This window comes from Poecilia latipinna, unplaced genomic scaffold (assembly GCF_001443285.1).
Source record: "Poecilia latipinna isolate Pla-1442-1.1 unplaced genomic scaffold, P_latipinna-1.0 Scaffold719, whole genome shotgun sequence".
Classification (NCBI taxonomy): Eukaryota; Metazoa; Chordata; class Actinopteri; order Cyprinodontiformes; family Poeciliidae; genus Poecilia; species Poecilia latipinna.
Window position 1 is genome coordinate 228,694 of NW_015113335.1, and position 18,636 is coordinate 247,329.

At 37.5% G+C, this 18,636-nt stretch overlaps 1 protein-coding gene across 3 annotated transcripts in view; it reads left to right on the plus strand.

Moving 5' to 3' along the window:
* Positions 1 to 18,636, plus strand: part of si:dkey-233k19.3 (dynein heavy chain 11, axonemal) — a 57,380-nt gene that overhangs the window by 6,370 nt on the left and 32,374 nt on the right. For 2 of the 3 annotated variants that reach the window (XM_015045316.1, XM_015045317.1), the window contains exons 11-48: positions 33 to 148; positions 229 to 424; positions 662 to 766; positions 1,426 to 1,821; positions 2,016 to 2,348; positions 3,230 to 3,484; positions 3,565 to 3,734; positions 3,823 to 4,045; positions 4,139 to 4,270; positions 4,528 to 4,614; positions 4,706 to 4,864; positions 5,157 to 5,240; positions 5,369 to 5,527; positions 5,621 to 5,743; positions 6,936 to 7,058; positions 8,030 to 8,254; positions 8,326 to 8,417; positions 8,717 to 8,843; positions 8,962 to 9,114; positions 9,210 to 9,443; positions 10,654 to 10,785; positions 10,911 to 11,071; positions 11,155 to 11,311; positions 11,508 to 11,653; positions 11,734 to 11,850; positions 11,938 to 12,076; positions 12,231 to 12,323; positions 12,404 to 12,598; positions 12,683 to 12,760; positions 12,847 to 12,979; positions 13,876 to 14,003; positions 14,304 to 14,452; positions 14,571 to 14,721; positions 14,848 to 14,979; positions 16,094 to 16,267; positions 16,837 to 17,041; positions 17,979 to 18,144; positions 18,406 to 18,508. In XM_015045316.1, coding sequence (XP_014900802.1) covers positions 33 to 148; positions 229 to 424; positions 662 to 766; positions 1,426 to 1,821; positions 2,016 to 2,348; positions 3,230 to 3,484; positions 3,565 to 3,734; positions 3,823 to 4,045; positions 4,139 to 4,270; positions 4,528 to 4,614; positions 4,706 to 4,864; positions 5,157 to 5,240; positions 5,369 to 5,527; positions 5,621 to 5,743; positions 6,936 to 7,058; positions 8,030 to 8,254; positions 8,326 to 8,417; positions 8,717 to 8,843; positions 8,962 to 9,114; positions 9,210 to 9,443; positions 10,654 to 10,785; positions 10,911 to 11,071; positions 11,155 to 11,311; positions 11,508 to 11,653; positions 11,734 to 11,850; positions 11,938 to 12,076; positions 12,231 to 12,323; positions 12,404 to 12,598; positions 12,683 to 12,760; positions 12,847 to 12,979; positions 13,876 to 14,003; positions 14,304 to 14,452; positions 14,571 to 14,721; positions 14,848 to 14,979; positions 16,094 to 16,267; positions 16,837 to 17,041; positions 17,979 to 18,144; positions 18,406 to 18,508 — 6,051 coding nt within the window. The remainder of the gene's footprint in view (positions 1 to 32; positions 149 to 228; positions 425 to 661; positions 767 to 1,425; positions 1,822 to 2,015; positions 2,349 to 3,229; positions 3,485 to 3,564; positions 3,735 to 3,822; positions 4,046 to 4,138; positions 4,271 to 4,527; positions 4,615 to 4,705; positions 4,865 to 5,156; positions 5,241 to 5,368; positions 5,528 to 5,620; positions 5,744 to 6,935; positions 7,059 to 8,029; positions 8,255 to 8,325; positions 8,418 to 8,716; positions 8,844 to 8,961; positions 9,115 to 9,209; positions 9,444 to 10,653; positions 10,786 to 10,910; positions 11,072 to 11,154; positions 11,312 to 11,507; positions 11,654 to 11,733; positions 11,851 to 11,937; positions 12,077 to 12,230; positions 12,324 to 12,403; positions 12,599 to 12,682; positions 12,761 to 12,846; positions 12,980 to 13,875; positions 14,004 to 14,303; positions 14,453 to 14,570; positions 14,722 to 14,847; positions 14,980 to 16,093; positions 16,268 to 16,836; positions 17,042 to 17,978; positions 18,145 to 18,405; positions 18,509 to 18,636) is intronic. The other variant, XM_015045318.1, reaches the window with a different exon arrangement.

Sequence of the window (18,636 nt, forward strand, 5' to 3'; positions counted from 1 at the left end):
TTTTTTTTTTTTTTTTTTTTTTTTTTTTACAGGTGGACAGTGGTGTGATGAAGAATATGGCACACACATCTGGAGCTTTAAAGTGGGCAAAAATGCTCAAAGAACGCATTGAAACACCATGGGAACAATTCAGATTACTGTTCAATATGTCAGTAAAAATATGACAATAAACCTTTATATGGTTGTTGAAATAGACAAGACATTGTTTTTTTAATATAATCATTCTAGGTCTTCACAACATGTAGAGATGGTGAATGTGTACAGCACTCATAGGGACATGGTGAGTCTCTTGGACCAGTATGAAGAGGACATTTACAGAGACTGGTGTAATGGCTTGGAACAGACTTGCCTGATCAACCTCAACCAGACTCTGATTTCAAGAAATCCCACATCTGGATTGATCTCGGTCAACTTCAATCCAAAGGTAAATGGCATAAGGTCCCTGTAAGACTTGATAGGAGACAATAAAATGCCTGTTTCTTAAAATATCATGAACTGATGGTCCCCTTAAACTGTTTAAAATCAGTTCAATATTTTTAGGACCACATTTCATTGTAAATATTTTCTTGAGGTGCTAATCTCACATAGACATTGTATCTTAATATTTTATTTAAAAAAATCATTATCTTGTGTATTTTTTTTTGTAATTATCTCTCCTCAGCTTGCTGAAATCTTGAAAGATGTCAAGTACATCCACACACTCGGTGAGAAAACCATTCCTACGGCTGCAATAACCATTTTCGACAAGCGTGACATTTTCACAAAGGTGAGATGAAACACGCATTCCACTTCCTTACACATTGCCTGCTTTATTGAGTTAAATAACAAGCAATTTGTCATACTTATTAGATGTTTACTGTTTTGCACAAAGTACTCACACTCACTTTCATGTTTCAAACCTTTTTATGTTTTGACACAATAAGGCCATAAACGTCAATGTAGTTTATTTAGATTATTTAGATGTGATTGATCGACTCATATAGAACTGTAAGGTCAACTGCAGTGATATATGGTTTTTAAAAGGCTTTACAAATAAAGATTTGTTTTTAGCGTGCATACATTAATAACTACACACAAAGTCCAGAGCAACAAATTGTCTCTTTAATTTAATAGAGTCCAACTTTGTGCAATTTCTTTTGATGCAAGCACATAAGGTTTTCACCTGGTCAGTGAAAACCGCAAACATTTTTAAAGAACATTTGTAATCAAGTAGAATTATTATTCAAATGCATGTCCCATTTTTTTTTTATTGATTTTTATTTTTTTTATCCCTAAAAAAATAGAACACTGTTTTCTTTGTCCTTCTCTTTATAATCATTTTCTACAACAGCAATACGAATGTTTGTAAAAGGTTAAAAACATTTGTATTTTTGCAAGGTGCTCTGTACACCCTAACAGCTGCACGTCTTTTCTGTTGTGTTTAAGTATCTCAACAGTTTACAGCTGGTGGTACAATGTTACAACAAACTAAAGACGACCGTGTTGGAGGTGGAACTTCCTCTCGTCAGAGCTGAGCTCGTCTCCATAGACTTGCAACTAGCAAAAGCAGAGACCAGCTTGACATGGCAGGATCAGGATTGCTGGAGGTTCATTCAAAGCACAAAGCACCTGGTCCAAGACCTTGCATATCGAGTCAGCAGAGCCAAGGAAAATTTTGATACAATTCAATCAGTGATAAAGGATTGGAGCAAGAAGGCCATGTTCTGCAGAAAGGACAACAAGAAAGGCTCCCTTATCCAACTGGAGAGCAAACTGGACTCTGTAAGCAGGAAGTACAACTCCATGAAGAGGGATGGGGAATTCATTCATCAGCTGATACAGGTGTGTGGGGTTTCAGTTTTCTATACTGCAAGTGAAGTATAGCCAAGCATTAACAAGGTTCCACAAAAAGCAAGTTGTGGAGTCGTCTTTAATTAAAGCACATTTAAACTAATGTGTATCTTCTGTTCATCATTTTACTTTGAGTCAAAAATAGAATGTCTTGCTAAAATTCTATTTATCTTACATTTCGCAAGGAGAATATGGTCCTTTTTCATGCTGATCCTGCTTCAGAAGGATGGCGGTTCTACCTGGAATATATGGACGAGTTGGTAGTCGAAGGGCTCTTCAACTACATCAACCACTCTCTTCAGTTCTTTGTGGACAATATGGAAATTTGGCCGTCTCAACCTCCTCTGTTTGAAGCCCAGTTATTACTGAATGGTTCAGTTTTAGGTTTTAATCCTTCAGTTGACCGAGACGCAGGAGACGGTCTCTATGAACTGGTGGAAGGACTGATTGGAGACGTATTCAAGTCTTCGATGTATATCCAGAGGGTTGCTGGTCATCTTAGCATGGAGACCTATCAGGTACTCTGCTCAAGGTTTAAATATTTGTTGTAAATTGTATTCAAACTGAAAGAATATTAGGTGGATCAAAAGTAACTCAAACTCAATACTGGTGTTTTTCATTGCAACACCAGTATGCAATGAAAAACCGGCTGTTGTATTGTAAATGGAGGATTTTTTAAGGTATTTCACTACAAATAAATAACAAAATGGTTGAAACTTGAACCCAACTCTGTGTTCCATAGCAGGACAATGATCCCAAACATGTTTTAGCTGATTTTGGGGTGGATAAAACAGACTAACAATGATCACCTTGAAGGATTTTTGGAAATTTGTGGAACAAAATAAAAAAAACGATGTTTATTTCTCAAGACCAATGTTATATAGTTTTGAACCTTGTTTTACGATGAATTCATACTTCTTGTATTTGAAATTAACTGAAGTTGTAATAATCATTCATCCCTAAAGAATGGTTCAGATTTATCCCTAAGAGGCCAAAATGAATTTAGCATTAATGCAAGTGATGCTTGATATAAAATAGCACTGTAGATGAAACTCAGAATTCAATATGGCAAAAATTGTTTGTGCAAAATTGTGTGACAGATCACATTGTCAACTTGAAATAAATTAGTGTGAAGGCTGTATAAGACTATAAAGATTTTCCATATAAAGAAATATTTTTTGTTAATTGTAAATATGTTTACAAATGATATATTCTTAAGGATTAACCTTCTTTTTCAGAGAAATTAGTAAATTTTCTAAAATACAATAAAGCTGTAATCTGCTATAGTTCTAGTTCTTGCTTCTGAATATATATATATATATATATATATATATATATATATATATATATATATATATATATATATATATATAATTTATTTTTGTCATAACCCTTACAGGATATCATGGATGACATTCCAGATTTATCAAACCTGAGGCAGGAAATAATGGCTAAAGTGGAGAGTGTTCTTCAGAAAATGGGAAATTACCAGAAACATTTTGATTGCTACACCCACCTATGGCAGGATGACAGAACAGAGTTCCTCAGACAGTTTCTCAGATACGGTCGTGGTATTTCAGTAGAGGAGCTGGAGGGCTGTAGAGCAGATGTGCTCCCTGAATCCCCCCCTACAACCGAGAACTTCAAAGAACAGGTAAACACATTCCAGCATTTATGTTTTTTTCACGATACGATGGGTCTGTGTGCTATTTGTTGTTCGTTTTTATTTCACAGATTGATTATTATGAGAAACTGCATGCCGAAGTGTGTCAACTGGAAGACTTTAGAGTGTTTGATGGGTGGCTTCGAGTGGACTGCAGGTTCTTCAGAGTCAGTCTTCTGAACGCAATTAAAATGTGGAGCTGGCTTTTTAAAGAGCATCTCTTGACATATGTGATGAACAGGTAACATTGATTTCTCCATATTTCTTCACTTCAAGTCAAGTCAAATCATAACATCAGTTGTTTTAAGTGTGCATGTTTTACCACACAGTCTTGAAGAGCTGCAGACATTTCTCCAAGTTGCTGTCAAGGGGTTGAACAGTCCTGTTGTCAAAGGAGACCACCAAGGTTTTATTGATGTTATGACCCACCTGTTGGCTGTCAGAGACAGACAAAGTGCCATTGATATGATGTTTGAACCTCTTAGAGGCACAATAGTCCTCCTAGAACGCTTTGGTGTGACAATACCTGAACTTTTCTACACTCAAATGGAGGTTAGCACCTATTTTCTTATCTATTTTTAATTTAATTAATTTGTTTATTTTTATGAAGAAATCAGTGTTCTATATGAGGTAATTTAAATTCAGTCTGCTAATTCACAGGAACTCCCAGAAAAATGGGCTGAAGTAAAAAAACTGGCCTTGAAAGTGAAGAATGAAGTTGCTCCCATGCAAAGTGCTGAAGTGATAGTTTTGAGAACAAAATGCATGGATTTTGAGGTGACAAATCATTTTATAGCATCCACATGTTATTCCAAAAATCCTGTACATTATATTAATCTTCAATTCTTGTTTTTTTTTTTTTTCTCAAAACCCTGTTTTAGTAATATGAAATAGTGGTATTTTGCTCATGGTTCTTAACATCAGGTTTAAATTAGTTCGCCTTCAGAGAAATGAAATAAGTGAAGTGTGAAAATAAATGTTTGAAAAAAGAATATGCCACAGTGCTGTTCTTGAAAATCATTACTTATTTTCAGGTAAAACAATCCAAATTCAGGGAGAGGTTCAAAGCAAACACACCCTTCAGTTACAATACACTGAATCCCTATTCTAGTCTGGAGAAAGTAAGTATTAACCTGCAGTGCCACTTTGGGATAGAGATTGTTGTTTCATTACACAGGATATTTTGAATGACTGTCCTTCTGTATTGTTTAGTCAGAAAAAGCCATCCGAGATATGGAGAGAGAAGTAGCAGAGCTACAAGAGTCCACAAATCTGTTTGACGTAACTATTCCCGACTACAGAGACATCAAGCTCTGTCGACAGGAAATCACTGTCCTGAAAGAACTGTGGGACATTGTGATATATGTGCAGGCAAGTTATTCTACTTTCTGAGATGTCATTTTTCCAAAGAACCTGGAAATGCAGAAAAAAAGATGTTTTACATCATCAGAATATTCTAGCATCTACATGACTTGACTGGTCTTCCCTTTACGAGGCAGTCTTTGAATCTCTGAATGACCTCTAACCTTTAACTGTCACCATTAAAGACCTTCATTCTGCTGACCCCTGTGTGTGTGTGTGTGTGTGCGTGTGTTTGTGTGTGTATGTGTGTGTGTGTGTGTGTGTGGGGGTGTGTTTGTGTGTGTGTGTTTTATCTTTACAGAGCACTGTTGAAAACTGGACAAAGACCAAATGGAGGCAGATAAACGTGGAGCAGATGGATGGAGAATTGAGGAGCTTTGCCAGGGTAAGGTTACCAGCAGTGCTATATCACACCACCTTATCTCTCCTGCAGCTTTACAGTTATGCATCATTACCATTTGTAATAGATGTCCATAATAACTAATTATGTTTATCCACCTTCTGCTTCTGTAGGACATACGGAAGCTTGACAAAGACGCACACTTTTGGGATGTGTATGTGGGATTAGACCTGTATGTAAAAACATTGTTGACATCATTGCGTGTTGTGAGTCAACTACAGAGCCAGGCAATAAGAGAGCGCCACTGGATGCAGCTGATTAGAACAACAAAGGTCCGTAAATACAGGCTACCGGAGTTGTGCTACGTTTGTTCCTTACGTGATGGAAACCTTGGACTTTGAGTCAATGTATTTCTTTCTGAACAGGTTGACTTCACTGTATCTGACACAACCACCTTGGAGAATCTTTTGGCTCTGCAGCTTCATTTATTTGAAGATGAAGTCAGCATTATAGTGGATAAGGCAGTCAAAGAATTGGCTATCGAAAAGGTTTTTTTTTTTTTCTCATTTATTTTAAATTGAATACCTGAAACTGCTACATTTTGATATTTACATTAAGTAAATATCAAAATGAAAATACAAATTCTTAACACTACCAAAGATTTAAAATATTTTTAGAGGTTTTTTGCCATAAATCGGTGTATAATAGAAATACACTAATTGAGAAATCTGCGGGTGACTGAAATCAGACAATTTCTGCTTAACCAGTGACTGACTAGTTATAAATTCAAAGATCTGAAATTTTCACAGTTTCTGAACACCCCGAACCTAAGCTGCACTACTAGGTTGTAGTGACAAAAACACCCTTTGCTAATGACATAATTACTGAACAATAAAGAGTCAAAGAGTCATTTTCAGTATCAGGAAGGTGTTTAAAAACATGCCAGAGAAGGCACAGCAGGTATGAGAAGCAATTATAAACAAATGTATTGAGGTAAATTGACCTTTGATTCAGACTGTTTCAAGAAAAAGCAAGATTGTGATGGATTTGGATCTTTTCACCATTTTGCCACCTTGTATTTTGACAATTTGGGCATGAAATACCTAATTATTTCAGGCACCAAAATGAGCTATGAGCCACAGAGAGTCAATGTGTACCCACCTCATTGTCACTTCATTGAACTGGTGGAGTAGCTAATTGACCCAGAGCCAACTTTATCAGAAAGCAAAGAGTAACGGGAAGTTTGCTCAGTTTTTTTTTTTCCTTTTGAGTATTCAGTCTCTGTTTAGGAAATTTCTGGTTTGGACATGTTGGTTGCATCTCAGTTACAGTAAGGGTCTATGCTCTTATAGATATACACAGAGACTGGTGTTCACAGTTTGTATCACTAATTGTGATAGGTATGCTAGTATAAGATACTAAACAAGTTAAAAACTGTAACTAAAATCATGCTCTCTATGTTTTAAGACATCTAAGCTTTGTTTTGACTGCTTTGTTTCTAATATGAATTAAAAATAGTTGTTAATTATAGACCTTAGAGATAAATCGAATTTCAATTGGTATTTCTATGTCAAATCTTTACAAAAACTGTAGATCAGAAATTGGCCACAGATCTCTTATTGGTGCATATCTACTACATGCCATTTTAATTCACAGTGCATGTAAAACAGGTAATAAAACTGACTTAAGCATTTTGTAATTTAACATCATCAATATAATGACCACTCTGTTGTTTTTCAGATTATAACAGAAATAAGCCAAGCATGGGGATCAATGGAGCTTTCATATGAGGAACATTACCAGACCTCTCTACCACTACTTACATTTAATGAGGACCTTATTGAAATACTTGACGATCATCAGGTAGCTGTTTAACCTTTTAAAAACTTTAACTTGTGATTAATTTAAATGATTAATTTAAGTACAAGAAATTATGTTAAGATTATCTCTCTGTAAGAAGAACAGATTGTTCAGTTCTTAAGCTAAGACTGCAGAATGGTGTGCCATTTTCAATGTCTGATTGCACAGCTGAGAGCAAAGGGGTGCCTATTGAATCCTGAGATTTATTGCTGCTTGGGGGATGCAGAGCATTGTTGCTCCTTGGTGATCTTTGAACATTCACAACAGATGTGTGGGAGGGTTACAGCCAGGAATTAGAAGCCTTGCTACTTTAGTGGCTAAATCTTTGTTGAAGTGGTTGGGTTGCCCTGCTGATGAGGTGGAATGTGTTCTTAAACAAAACTGACGTATGTAAAGTTCTCAATAAGTGACATTCTCTTGCCATAGTTTGTGTGGTAGTTGGGTGTTCAGGGCTTTTACTCTGGATTTAGTTTACATTCCCTTGCAAACATATTTGTACAACTTTGATTTTTTTCCACTTTTGGGCACAGTGAAAAGTGCAACTTCCTTTGTTCTGCTACATCTAAGCAAAAATAATTTGCCACAAATTGTTCTCGGATGTCACAAAAGGAGTTGCATAAAACAATCTTAGTATAAGTCCAGCAGTTCTGTGAAGGCATCAGAGGTTTGTTTGAGAACATTAGTGAACATACCAAGGAGACCAAGGAACACACCAGACAGATCATGCATAAAGCTGTCGAGAAGCTCAAAGCATTGATATTGACATACTGTATGTTCTCACTCCGAGGTGGCTGTTTGGTGTGGTCTATCACATAGAATGTTAACAACATACATTAAAGTCTAGAATCATCCCATTATCTTGTTGTGCTTTATTGCATAGTATTATATGGTATTGTATGGTTCAATGGAGTTTTTTTTAGACTTCATGTTCTTCAGCTTTGTTTCACACATTCCTTTATGTTGCCCTCCTGAAGATTCAGCTCCAGAATGTCATTCAGAGCAAGCATGTGGCTCACTTCTTAGACCGGGCACTGGAACTGCAGCATCAGCTCACCGCTGCTGATTGTGTGCTAACTATTTGGATGGAGGTCCAAAGAACATGGGTCCACCTTGAAAGCATCTTCAAAAGCTGCGATGACATCCACCAACAAATTCCTGACGATGCTTTAAAATTTCAAAAAATAGATGGTGAATATCAGGTATGAATGTTATTGTGAGGATTACACAAATCATGCAAATTTCAATCTCTTAAACCTATTTTTTCTTTCAGGAGTTAATGCTGGACAGTGCTAAAACTAAAAATCTTATTGAGGCCACCAACAAGCAACATCTGTTTGAAAAATTAGAGGACTTGCAAAAAAGGTGTTTGTATATGTTCCGAAACCAGTGGTGTCAAAAGTCAGTCCTCAAAGGCCGTTATCCTACATGACTTAGTTCTGTCCCTGACTCAACCCACCTGAATCAAACAATGGTTCATTTACAGGCCTCTGCAGAACTTTGACATGATGAGGAGGTTGGATCATTTGAATCAGCTGTAATAAGACACATCTAAAACTAGCAGGACAACAGGCCTTGAGGACTGGAGCTGGTCACCCATGCTATAAACTATCATTATTTTTGGAAGTTTCCTGCTTACTGTCCCTGTTGATGCTTTCTGTCAGGCTGGCTCTATGTGAAAAAGCTCTTGCTGAATATCTGGATACCAAGAGAATTGCATTTCCCCGATTCTACTTTATTTCATCTGCAGACTTGTTGGACATCCTCTCCAAAAGGAGTCGCCCAAGGGAGGTAGTGTGATGCACAGTTTTACATCAGTTTTGTTTCACTGAATACCTAATCAACTTTTACATGTAGTCACTGACTTTCACTATTTCAAATAAGGGTAATTACCTATTTCTTATTCTAGGTTACTGTTTATCTTCCAAAACTGTTTGACAGCATGTCAGATCTTGAGTTTAACACAAGCGACGTGCTGCACAATCCTAAACATGCTTTGGGCATGTACAGTAAAGAGAGAGAGTATGTCCAGTTCCAAACTGATTGCTTCTGTAACGGACGGGTAAGATCGAATTCAGTATGATGGGGTGTAAAATATGTCTCACAGATTTCTAATTAAAAAAAAAAAAAACCTTTGGTAAAAATCCCAAACATAAGGTGGAAGAGTGGCTCACCCGTCTTGAGGAATCTATGAGGAACTGCATCAAGGTTCACCTGTCTGAAGCCGTGTCTGTTTATGAGGACAGATCCAGAGAGCAGTGGATTCTTGAATTCCCCGCTCAAATTGCTCTCACTGGATCACAGATCTGGTGGAGCAATGATATGGAGCTTGTTTTTAGGCGACTTGAAGAAGGATTTGAGTCGGGATTAAAAGACTACAGCAAGAAACAGGTAAGATTGGTAAGAATTTGTTTTTAAAGAACATTTTTTGCAAGAAATACGCATACAACCGTATAATGTATAACTCAAGCACAAGAAGAAATCAGTTAAAGAAATATTGTTTTGTGTATTTATGTAAAAGACGGACAAAATAACCCAGGCTCAAAGCAAAAGCACAAAAGGATTGTAGCTAAATACATTATAAAAATCCAGTGTGATGCATTGAGGTTCTACTGAGAAACTTTGGCTCCATCTTCAAAGTGATGCCAGTTTACCATGCACAAAATAAAGTATTTGCTGATAAAATACATTGTTTTCATTTTTACCTCATAGTTTCACTGGAATAAAAATGGGCCCTTACCCTCTGTGTAAAAGGTTCAATTAAGGTTAAAGGAACACAAAGACATGTGTAAGGTTTTAATTTAATTCATATTGCAAAAGATTTTAGTCCATTGAAAACTTATTTGGTTCTGTTTGATAGCAAAGTATAATACATGATAGCCAGAATTCATATTTCACAAGTCACATCAAACCTTTTGTGGTCCATAACTGTTGATTGTTTGTGCAACTCAATGTGTAGAGAACATTTCTTAAGCATAAAACAAAGTAGGTCCTTGGCTTAGACATACTTTGTGTCATGATGGTTTGTGAAAGCAACAGTAGTTTTTAAATTTTTGTTAGATTTTTGTCTTTGTCATAGCTTTGCTTGCTGTTAATTTTTTTTTTGTTTCGACTTTTGAAGTGGAGATTGTGTTCTTCATAATGATTCTTACATTGATCACATTGCCTCTTAATCATGTCAGACTCTGTGACCTGAGCGAGGCTTGAAGGAGCTTTATTATGGGCTATGCTCATAATAAGTTGTCAAGTTGTCACGGTTGCCAGTTTCATCAGTAAAATCAAAGGTTAACTTGACCTTGGCTTACTGTTTGAACAATCTTCATCTGGCATATAGCCATGCACTGATTAAACCTGCTCTCCTGCAACAATGGGGACAAATAATGCTTTACCCGATACAGGGTCCACATTCATTTATGTGGATTCAATGTTTTTCATGAAGTGCAATTTTAACTTTGTTTAAGACCTATCATTGACACAAAGAGCTAGACCCAAGCAGTATTAAATATTGTTGTCATTTCACTCCCATGTTTGAATCTAAACTTTCCTTCTGTTTTCTCTGTTCTGACTAATACTGTTTGACTCTGTTTTTTTTCCCCTGAAGGTCTTCCAACTCAACATTCTCACAGAAATGCTCCTTGGTGAGCTGAGTCCTGGTGACAGACAGAAGATCATGAGTGTCTGCACTGTTGATGTCCATGCTAGAGACATTGTTGCCAGCCTCATTGACCAAAAGGTTGATTCAGATCTCTTAGAGAAAAGTACTTTAGCTAGGATTTAGTGTTTGTCGTCATTAACCTAATATTTGCGTTTATCAAGAGGGTGTATGTAGTAGCAGTGTGCTTTTATGTCAACTCAAAGGTCACCAACTCTCAGGCATTCCAGTGGCTTTCCCAGCTTCGACACTGCTGGGATGAGAAGCTGCAACGATGCTATGTCAACATCTGTGATGCTCAGTTCCTTTACTCATATGAGTATATTGGAAATACTTCTCGTCTGGTCATCACTCCCCTCACAGACCGGTATCAAAATATTTTTTTCTGGTTGTCAGTCTCATGGTATGATTACAACATAAATGATGAATAAAAATCCTTTTTGCTTGTAGGTGCTACATCACATTGACTCAATCACTCCACCTGAACATGAGTGGAGCCCCAACAGGCCCTTCTGGAACAGGGAAAACTGAGACTACAAAGGATCTCGGCAGAGCCATGGGCGTCATGGTGTACATCTTCAACTGTTCTGAACAGATGGACTACAAGGTGAGTTGAACAAAAGTGTGAATTGACAGCGTGTCATAAAATGCATTCAAAAGGACTTTGTTTTGTATGCATTTGCATTTATTTACCTCCTTTTTTGCAATTTTTCTGAATAAAATCAAGTGTTGCCTGATTTGTAAATAAATTTAACCTGTGGCTAATTTACAATCTGCAATATTTCTGCTTTGTTCATCTAAAGTCCATGGGAAACATCTACAAGGGTCTTGCACAGACTGGAGCATGGGGCTGCTTTGATGAATTCAACCGTATCCCCGTGGATGTCTTGTCCGTTGTCGCAGTTCAGGTCAAAACCATTCAAGACGCTGTTCGTTCTAAGAAGGAATCGTGAGTAACCAAGTATTAGTATGCTCAAATTTTATCGTAGAATTGTGTACATTTCACCATCAATTTATGTTCCTATTTAGGTTCCTGTTCCTCAATCAGAATATTGCCATAAAAAGATCAGTTGGGATTTTTATCACTATGAACCCAGGCTATGCTGGCAGGGCTGAGCTACCTGAAAACGTCAAGGCCCTTTTTAGGTGGGAATGAACACCAGTTTCTCCTTCAAATTGTTTTTTAATCAACAAAAAAAAGTTTAATATGAAAACTGTTCGTGTCCTGCATAGACCCTGTGCCATGGTGGTGCCTGACACTGAGCTTATTTGTGAGATAATGTTGGTGGCAGAAGGCTTCCGTAGTGCTAAGCTTTTAGCCAGGAAGTTTACTACACTCTACAGTCTCTGTAAAGAGTTACTTTCTAAGCAGGTAAGAAAAATCATTTGCAGAAAAATATCAGGCTACATAGAACAGAAATTATTTATTTATCAAGGTAAAACCTAGCAGCATAACATTAAAAGAAACAGGAAAACTGTTGATAGCATTACGAGTAGAGGTGAAGTGTCTTTTTTTTGCTTTTAAGGACCATTATGATTGGGGTTTGCGTGCTGTCAAATCTGTTCTGGTTCTGGCTGGTTCTCTGAGAAGAAAAGACAAAACGAGACCAGAGGATCAGGTGACTTATGTGTCTCTATCCCTCCACAGTCAGCCAAGATATTAGTGTGGTCTAATTTAAAATGGCATATTACTTCCAAGGTGTTGATGCGTGCACTGCGGGACTTCAATATGCCTAAAATTGTGACAGAGGACGTGACGGCCTTCCTGGGACTGCTTGGGGACCTGTTTCCAGGCCTGGAAGTTGAGAGAGAAAGAAACTTTGAACTTGAGAAGGTCATCAGAGAATCGACTGTGCAACTTGGACTGCAGCCTGAGGAAACCTTTATCCTAAAGGTAGGTCATTCAGTGAAAAAAATAATAATAATTTTCTAAAGAGAAAAGGCCCAAATGCTTTTGTCAACATCTTTTTTGTGATAGGTAGTACAGCTGGAAGAACTCATGGCAGTTCGTCACTCTGTTTTTGTCATTGGAAGTGCTGGAACTGGAAAAAGCAAGGTGAAACTTTTGTTTCATTTTACGTGAAAAAATCCAATCACTTTGTAATTTAGATGTCAAATATGGGGTGTTGACATTTTCAACAGATCCTGAGAGTTCTTCATAAAACATACATAAAGCTCAGATGGAAGCCAGTCTGGAATGACCTCAATCCAAAGGCGATTGACAGAGATGAACTTTTTGGATTCATTCATCCTGCAACTCGGGAGTGGAAAGATGGTAAAGAGGCTGGTGCTGACAGGATAAGGGAAATCCTTAGTAGATTAAAAATCATTCATCGATTTGCTGCTTTGCGTTTGCATACTTCCATACAACTAGAGGAAATTGCTCAATTACTAGACATTATATTCCCCACTACCTTCATTACCTATGGTAATGATATGCAAATAAGCTTAAAGTAAACTAATCTTTTATTTCAGTTGCGTTAATCTCGCTCTGCAAAGTTTTGAAGAAAATCCAACGTTTCACAGGGCCGTTGATCGAGACACAACCCCACTGATCCACCTCAACATTCATAAAAGTGAGATGTTGAGAAATTGACCTCTTCTTAACTGTCATCTTCATACCCCAAGAAAATAAGTTATACATTTCTAATTTAAACTTTCTTAACAAAGTATTGTCTGAATTTAAAAATTCACCAGTTACTATTATGTTATAGGGATCGTTAGATGTTATGGACTAGCGAACAAGAGATTTTGGTGGAATTAATTATCCTTTTTGGGGTTTTTTACATGCTACGTCTTCCCCACTAAAAAATTTACAAAATTCATGTATAGATTAAGAAAAACTATGTGAGTGAGAGTGCTATTGCAGTAAAAAAAAATGCACATTTTTGTAGACTTTTTAATAATTATTACTATGTGTGCCAATAGTTAATGAGGGTGCTGTATGTAAAAGAACTTGGTCTTTGTATTTCTGTTACGCTGACATGCATCAAAATGAGGAGTAAAAAGTACAACGGGAACGAATATTTGAACTTTGCAGCATTTTTATTCGACCCACGTCTTTAATGTGGGCAACAAAATTGTGACAGAAGTGTTTTAATTACATGTGAAAACCTTGCTTACTCTTTCTATTCTTTTTTTTTTTTTTGGTTACTTCAATATCTGTGCAAGGCTTGCTTTCATCACTGATGCGGCAGCAGGCGAACATCTCCCACCATGGGCCTAAGTGGATTGTGTTGGATGGAGACATTGATCCAATGTGGATTGAATCACTCAACACAGTGATGGATGATAACAAGGTACCTCCCTCCTGTTCACTCATACACTATTGTACAACTCATTGCAACCAAGGTGGTGTGTACAGAAAGAAGATGTTTCTTCCTCCTTCAGTCATCACTTCCTGGAGTTTAAGTACTTTTCAGCCTCTTGTCAGAGCGATGAATGTTTTCAGTGTTCATTTTTTATTTATTTGCATTTTTTTTTCCCATTGAAAGCAAATACTTTAAGTTGGCAATTATACAACGAAAATATATCTATTTTTTGTACACATTGCCTCAAATGTCACATTTTAAAGTGTAATGATTTGGAAAATCTTTTAGGTCCTGACACTAGCCAGTAATGAGCGTGTGCCTCTCACCCTTTCCATGAGGCTTGTATTTGAAATCAGTCATCTTAAGATGGCCACACCTGCTACAGTGTCTAGAGCAGGAATTCTTTATGTTAACCAACAGGACTTGGGCTGGAACCCGTGAGTTATACAGATCTATTCTGCCATTTCTATTATCTTAATATCCACCTGAAGTCTAATCTATTTGTAGCATAATGTTAACTTTAGCTTACAGTGTGCAAATCACATTGTTGCTCAGGTACGTCACAAGCTGGATTGATAGACGGGAGCGGCAGACAGAACGTGCTCACCTGATGATACTGTTTGATAAATATGTTCCTCGTTGTCTCGAGCAGATGAAGAACAGTTTTAAAACCATAACTCCTATCCCAGAGAACTCCATGATACAGGTAAATATCAAACCAACATATGTACTGTATAAGTGGATATCTATATTTATCTGTATATCTGTTGTTGTTTGTAAATCTTCACGGTCATAAAACTGACATGTTACTATTATTTATCTCTTCATTCAGACACTGTGCACTTTGCTCGACTGCCTTTTAACTGCAGAGAATATTTCTGCTGACTCTCCTCGTGAAATCTATGAGACGTATTTCAGCTTTGCTTGCATCTGGGCTTTTGGAGGAGCCCTCTATAAAGATCAGGTGACTCATTGGTTTTGAGTTATTTAAGGAAATACTTGAGAAATTTGATCCAAATTGGCCTACAATTCATGATGAAAGTGCATATTCAGTTTAGAGTGTAATTCATAACTCATTTGCCTTGTGAAGTAAATTAGCCAAATACAATGTTTACTTTGTTTCAGGTGTTGTCAAAGAAGAGAATAGTTATACAAAATAACTGAGGCAAATATTAACTGACCAAACTGCTGACACTGCATTAATCAAACCAAGTGAAGATGAAGCAAACAAATGTGTCTAACTATGTAGAAAGCTGTTTATAAGGCTTCCTATGACTTGATCTTTTCTGTCGCCTCATCATTGATTATGGCTGTCGTCCTTTTAGATGTTCAACACATTTGTACTGCTGTGGTACGCAGAGTGCACAAACCCACATCTTTCTTTGCCTAATTGGAAGTACTCATACTTTAGACTACTTCAGGCTGTGGAAGGTAGTACAGTTATCTACCAAGATAGCTTTGAAAGTACAGATTGGACAAAGCTGACCAATAACTGGGGTTAAACAACAATGGTAAATTCAGTGACCTCACACAGAAAACCCCAGCAGACTTTTAGCTTTTTTTAACCGATTTATCTGTGTTCTTTGAATTTAATGTAATACAGTTAATTTTATTTTCCCAAAACATCAACATTTTGTGCAATATGTTTGAAGAAAAAAGCCTGTTTAACACAGCCACATAATGGCTAGAGAAAATTGGTATGCCAGAGAAAATATGAAATAAATCAGAGGAGACCCTGTAAAATATCTGAATCAACCCTGGGACATTAGATTGAGTATCTTGGGTCGTAACTGCTTCATCATGAAAAAAGCTAATTCATTGTGTCTCCTTTGTTAATCTAAATTGAACAAGGTATTTTTTTCTGAGATATTGTCTTTGTTACTTGTGTCAGCATGCTTGGATAAATGGAAACAGACTTAAGTCAATTAATGTCAACAAGTAATCGAAGGAAGCTACATGAATGGCTTTAGTCCATAATGGAAAAGTTCTGCAGATGATCTAGTTAAACTGTGAGGCAATTAAGTGAGTCCAAAAAATTAGTGTGCATTTGTTTTTGTCTGTTTTTCATGCGTGTTCAGCTGCATGATTACCAGGTGAAGTTCAGTCAGTGGTGGACCAAAGAAATGAGGACAGTTAAGTTCCCCACACAAGGAACGGTTTTTGACTACTACCTTGACCACCAGACCAAACGCTTTCTGCCCTGGAGTGATATTGTGCCAAGCTTTGAAGTGGAAAACCACACACCATTACAGGTAAAAACTCCTGCAAGTTATGAGGAAAAGAATACTCAGCAATAAGAGCAAACTTTTGAAAAGTGTTTGACAAATAATCACAATCACAAGAGGCAAAATAACCAAAAATGAACAATGCCGGCATATTAAAAATGTTTGTATGCTTCAACGAACATAATAAGAGAGGGTAAAGTCACATCATGGGGTTATGGCAGGGGTGCTGGAATGGATGATAGGCTTGCCACTGAGTCTGATTACCGTCTACCACTCCCTGTACCGGAGCGTGTGGGGGTGAAGGCATGAGCAACAAGACTCGAGCTATCACCCACGCTCCTTTGTGTTTCTTTATGCTCCTGCGTACAGCTGCCTGTGCTCCGAAGGCTCTTGCTGAGCCGTAATTAGCGGGGTTTTGTTCTGAGCAAATGATGCTATTATGACAGAATAGTTGTGATGTTCTGGGGAAATCCAAGAAATTATAAATCACATACAATTCACTGAACACATGTCTGTCAATAAATCACACTCAAAGAAAGCCATAATAACCATGTATGTTTCTGTTCTCCATCTTCCCGCTGTTCCCGTGATTACAGGCTGTTGTGGTGCACACAGCAGAGACCATGCGTCTTAGCTACTTCGTGGACTTGTTGCTGGAGAGGAGGCAGCCGGTGATGCTTGTGGGGAACGCTGGAGTGGGAAAGACTGCACTTGTCAGAAACAAGTTAGACACTCTGTCAGAGAGTTACACAACCTCAAAAGTACCCTTCAACTACTACACCACCTCCCTCATGTTGCAAGGTGAGTGGGTTTTTGATTTGTTGTGGCGCACAGTGGCACATCAAGTACGCTGTAGCACCATCTGGTGGCAATGATTAGATTCTGAGAGGGTGGAGGTGTGGAGAACTTCAGTCTCTGGGATTTTTCCCTTACAAATCTATGATTGTATGAGATATACCAACAATTGTGATTGTCAAGTGTAAATTTGAGTAAAGTTGTATGTTTTTTGGGCATTATTCTAAGCTTGTGATCTTCTAACAGCTCCTCTAAAACTCAGCTCCTCTAACAGGATTTCTTTCAGAATTGCCATGTATTCACCTCCATTCATCTTTCCATCAACTCTGACTAGCTTTCCTGGTCAGAGTGCAAAAATGTCTTTTCTATAGTATGATGCCTTTACTTCCGTGTTTTACATCTGGAGTGGTGATGTGCAGTATTAGCTTTTTGCAATACTGGTTTTATATCATATTGGCTCAAAAAGTTTACATTTGGTGTCATCTCTGGCTGTATCTCCCACATGGCTCGTGCCACAGTGCAAGCAAGACTTCTTCTGGCTTTCCTTCAAAAAGAGCATTTTTAAGGTCACTTCTAGATTCATGACTAATAGTTGGCCTGTGTTAACAGATGCTACCATTTGGATCTCTGTAGCTCCTTCAGAGATACTTATGGCCTCTTGGCTGCTTCTCTGACTAATACTCTCTTTTCCCAGGCCTGTCAGTTTGAGTAGATGTCACTTTCATTGTAAGTTTGCTGTTGAACCAGTAACATTTCCATCTCTGGCCTGTCTAATGTGTTCTGTGGTCTTGATGATGCCTGTAACAAACCTCAGAGCCTGCCACAGAACCTTGTATGTTGTAATATGACAGACAGAATGTCAAAGTTCAAGTCATTTCTTTGCAATACAGTGTACGTGTTATTTCTAAGCTGTGTTTTACTCCCATTGTTTCTTTTTTTGTAGAGATTCTAGAGCAGCCATTAGAGAAAAGAGCAGGAAGAACCTACTCACCTGTAGGCAACAGGAGGCTGGTCTATTTTATAGATGACATGAACATACCAGCTGTTGATAGCTACGGAACAGTGCAGCCTCATGCTCTTATACGTCAGCATCTGGATTTTGGACACTGGTGAGAAACACACTCCCACACCTACATGTTATTTCAGATATAACCTTGCAAAACCCAAACAATAAGTCAAAGTGTTTAAGAGGTTTTTCACAAACCTTCTCTTGACAGGCTTAGTAACCTCTAGCAGTAACTTCTTGCAAAATTGACAGACCGGTAATAGAAGCAACATGTTATTTATAACATGGAAAGTTAGCATTACTGTATGTACTTCAATTGCAAATATGTATGATGCACAATATCGGTTCTTCATGCACTTTGTAGGTATTGCAGACAGAAACTGACTTTAAAGGAAGTCCAAAATACCCAGTATGTTGCATGCATGAATCCAACTGCTGGGAGCTTCATCATCAACCCCAGATTACAGGTACATTTAACAATAAAACAGCTCCTTATTATGCACTGATGTTTAGTTTAGATTTCAGTACAAATATGTTTTGTAATGTCCAAAAAAAAAAAAAAAAAAAAAAAACTCCTCTATAAAAAAAAAAAGGC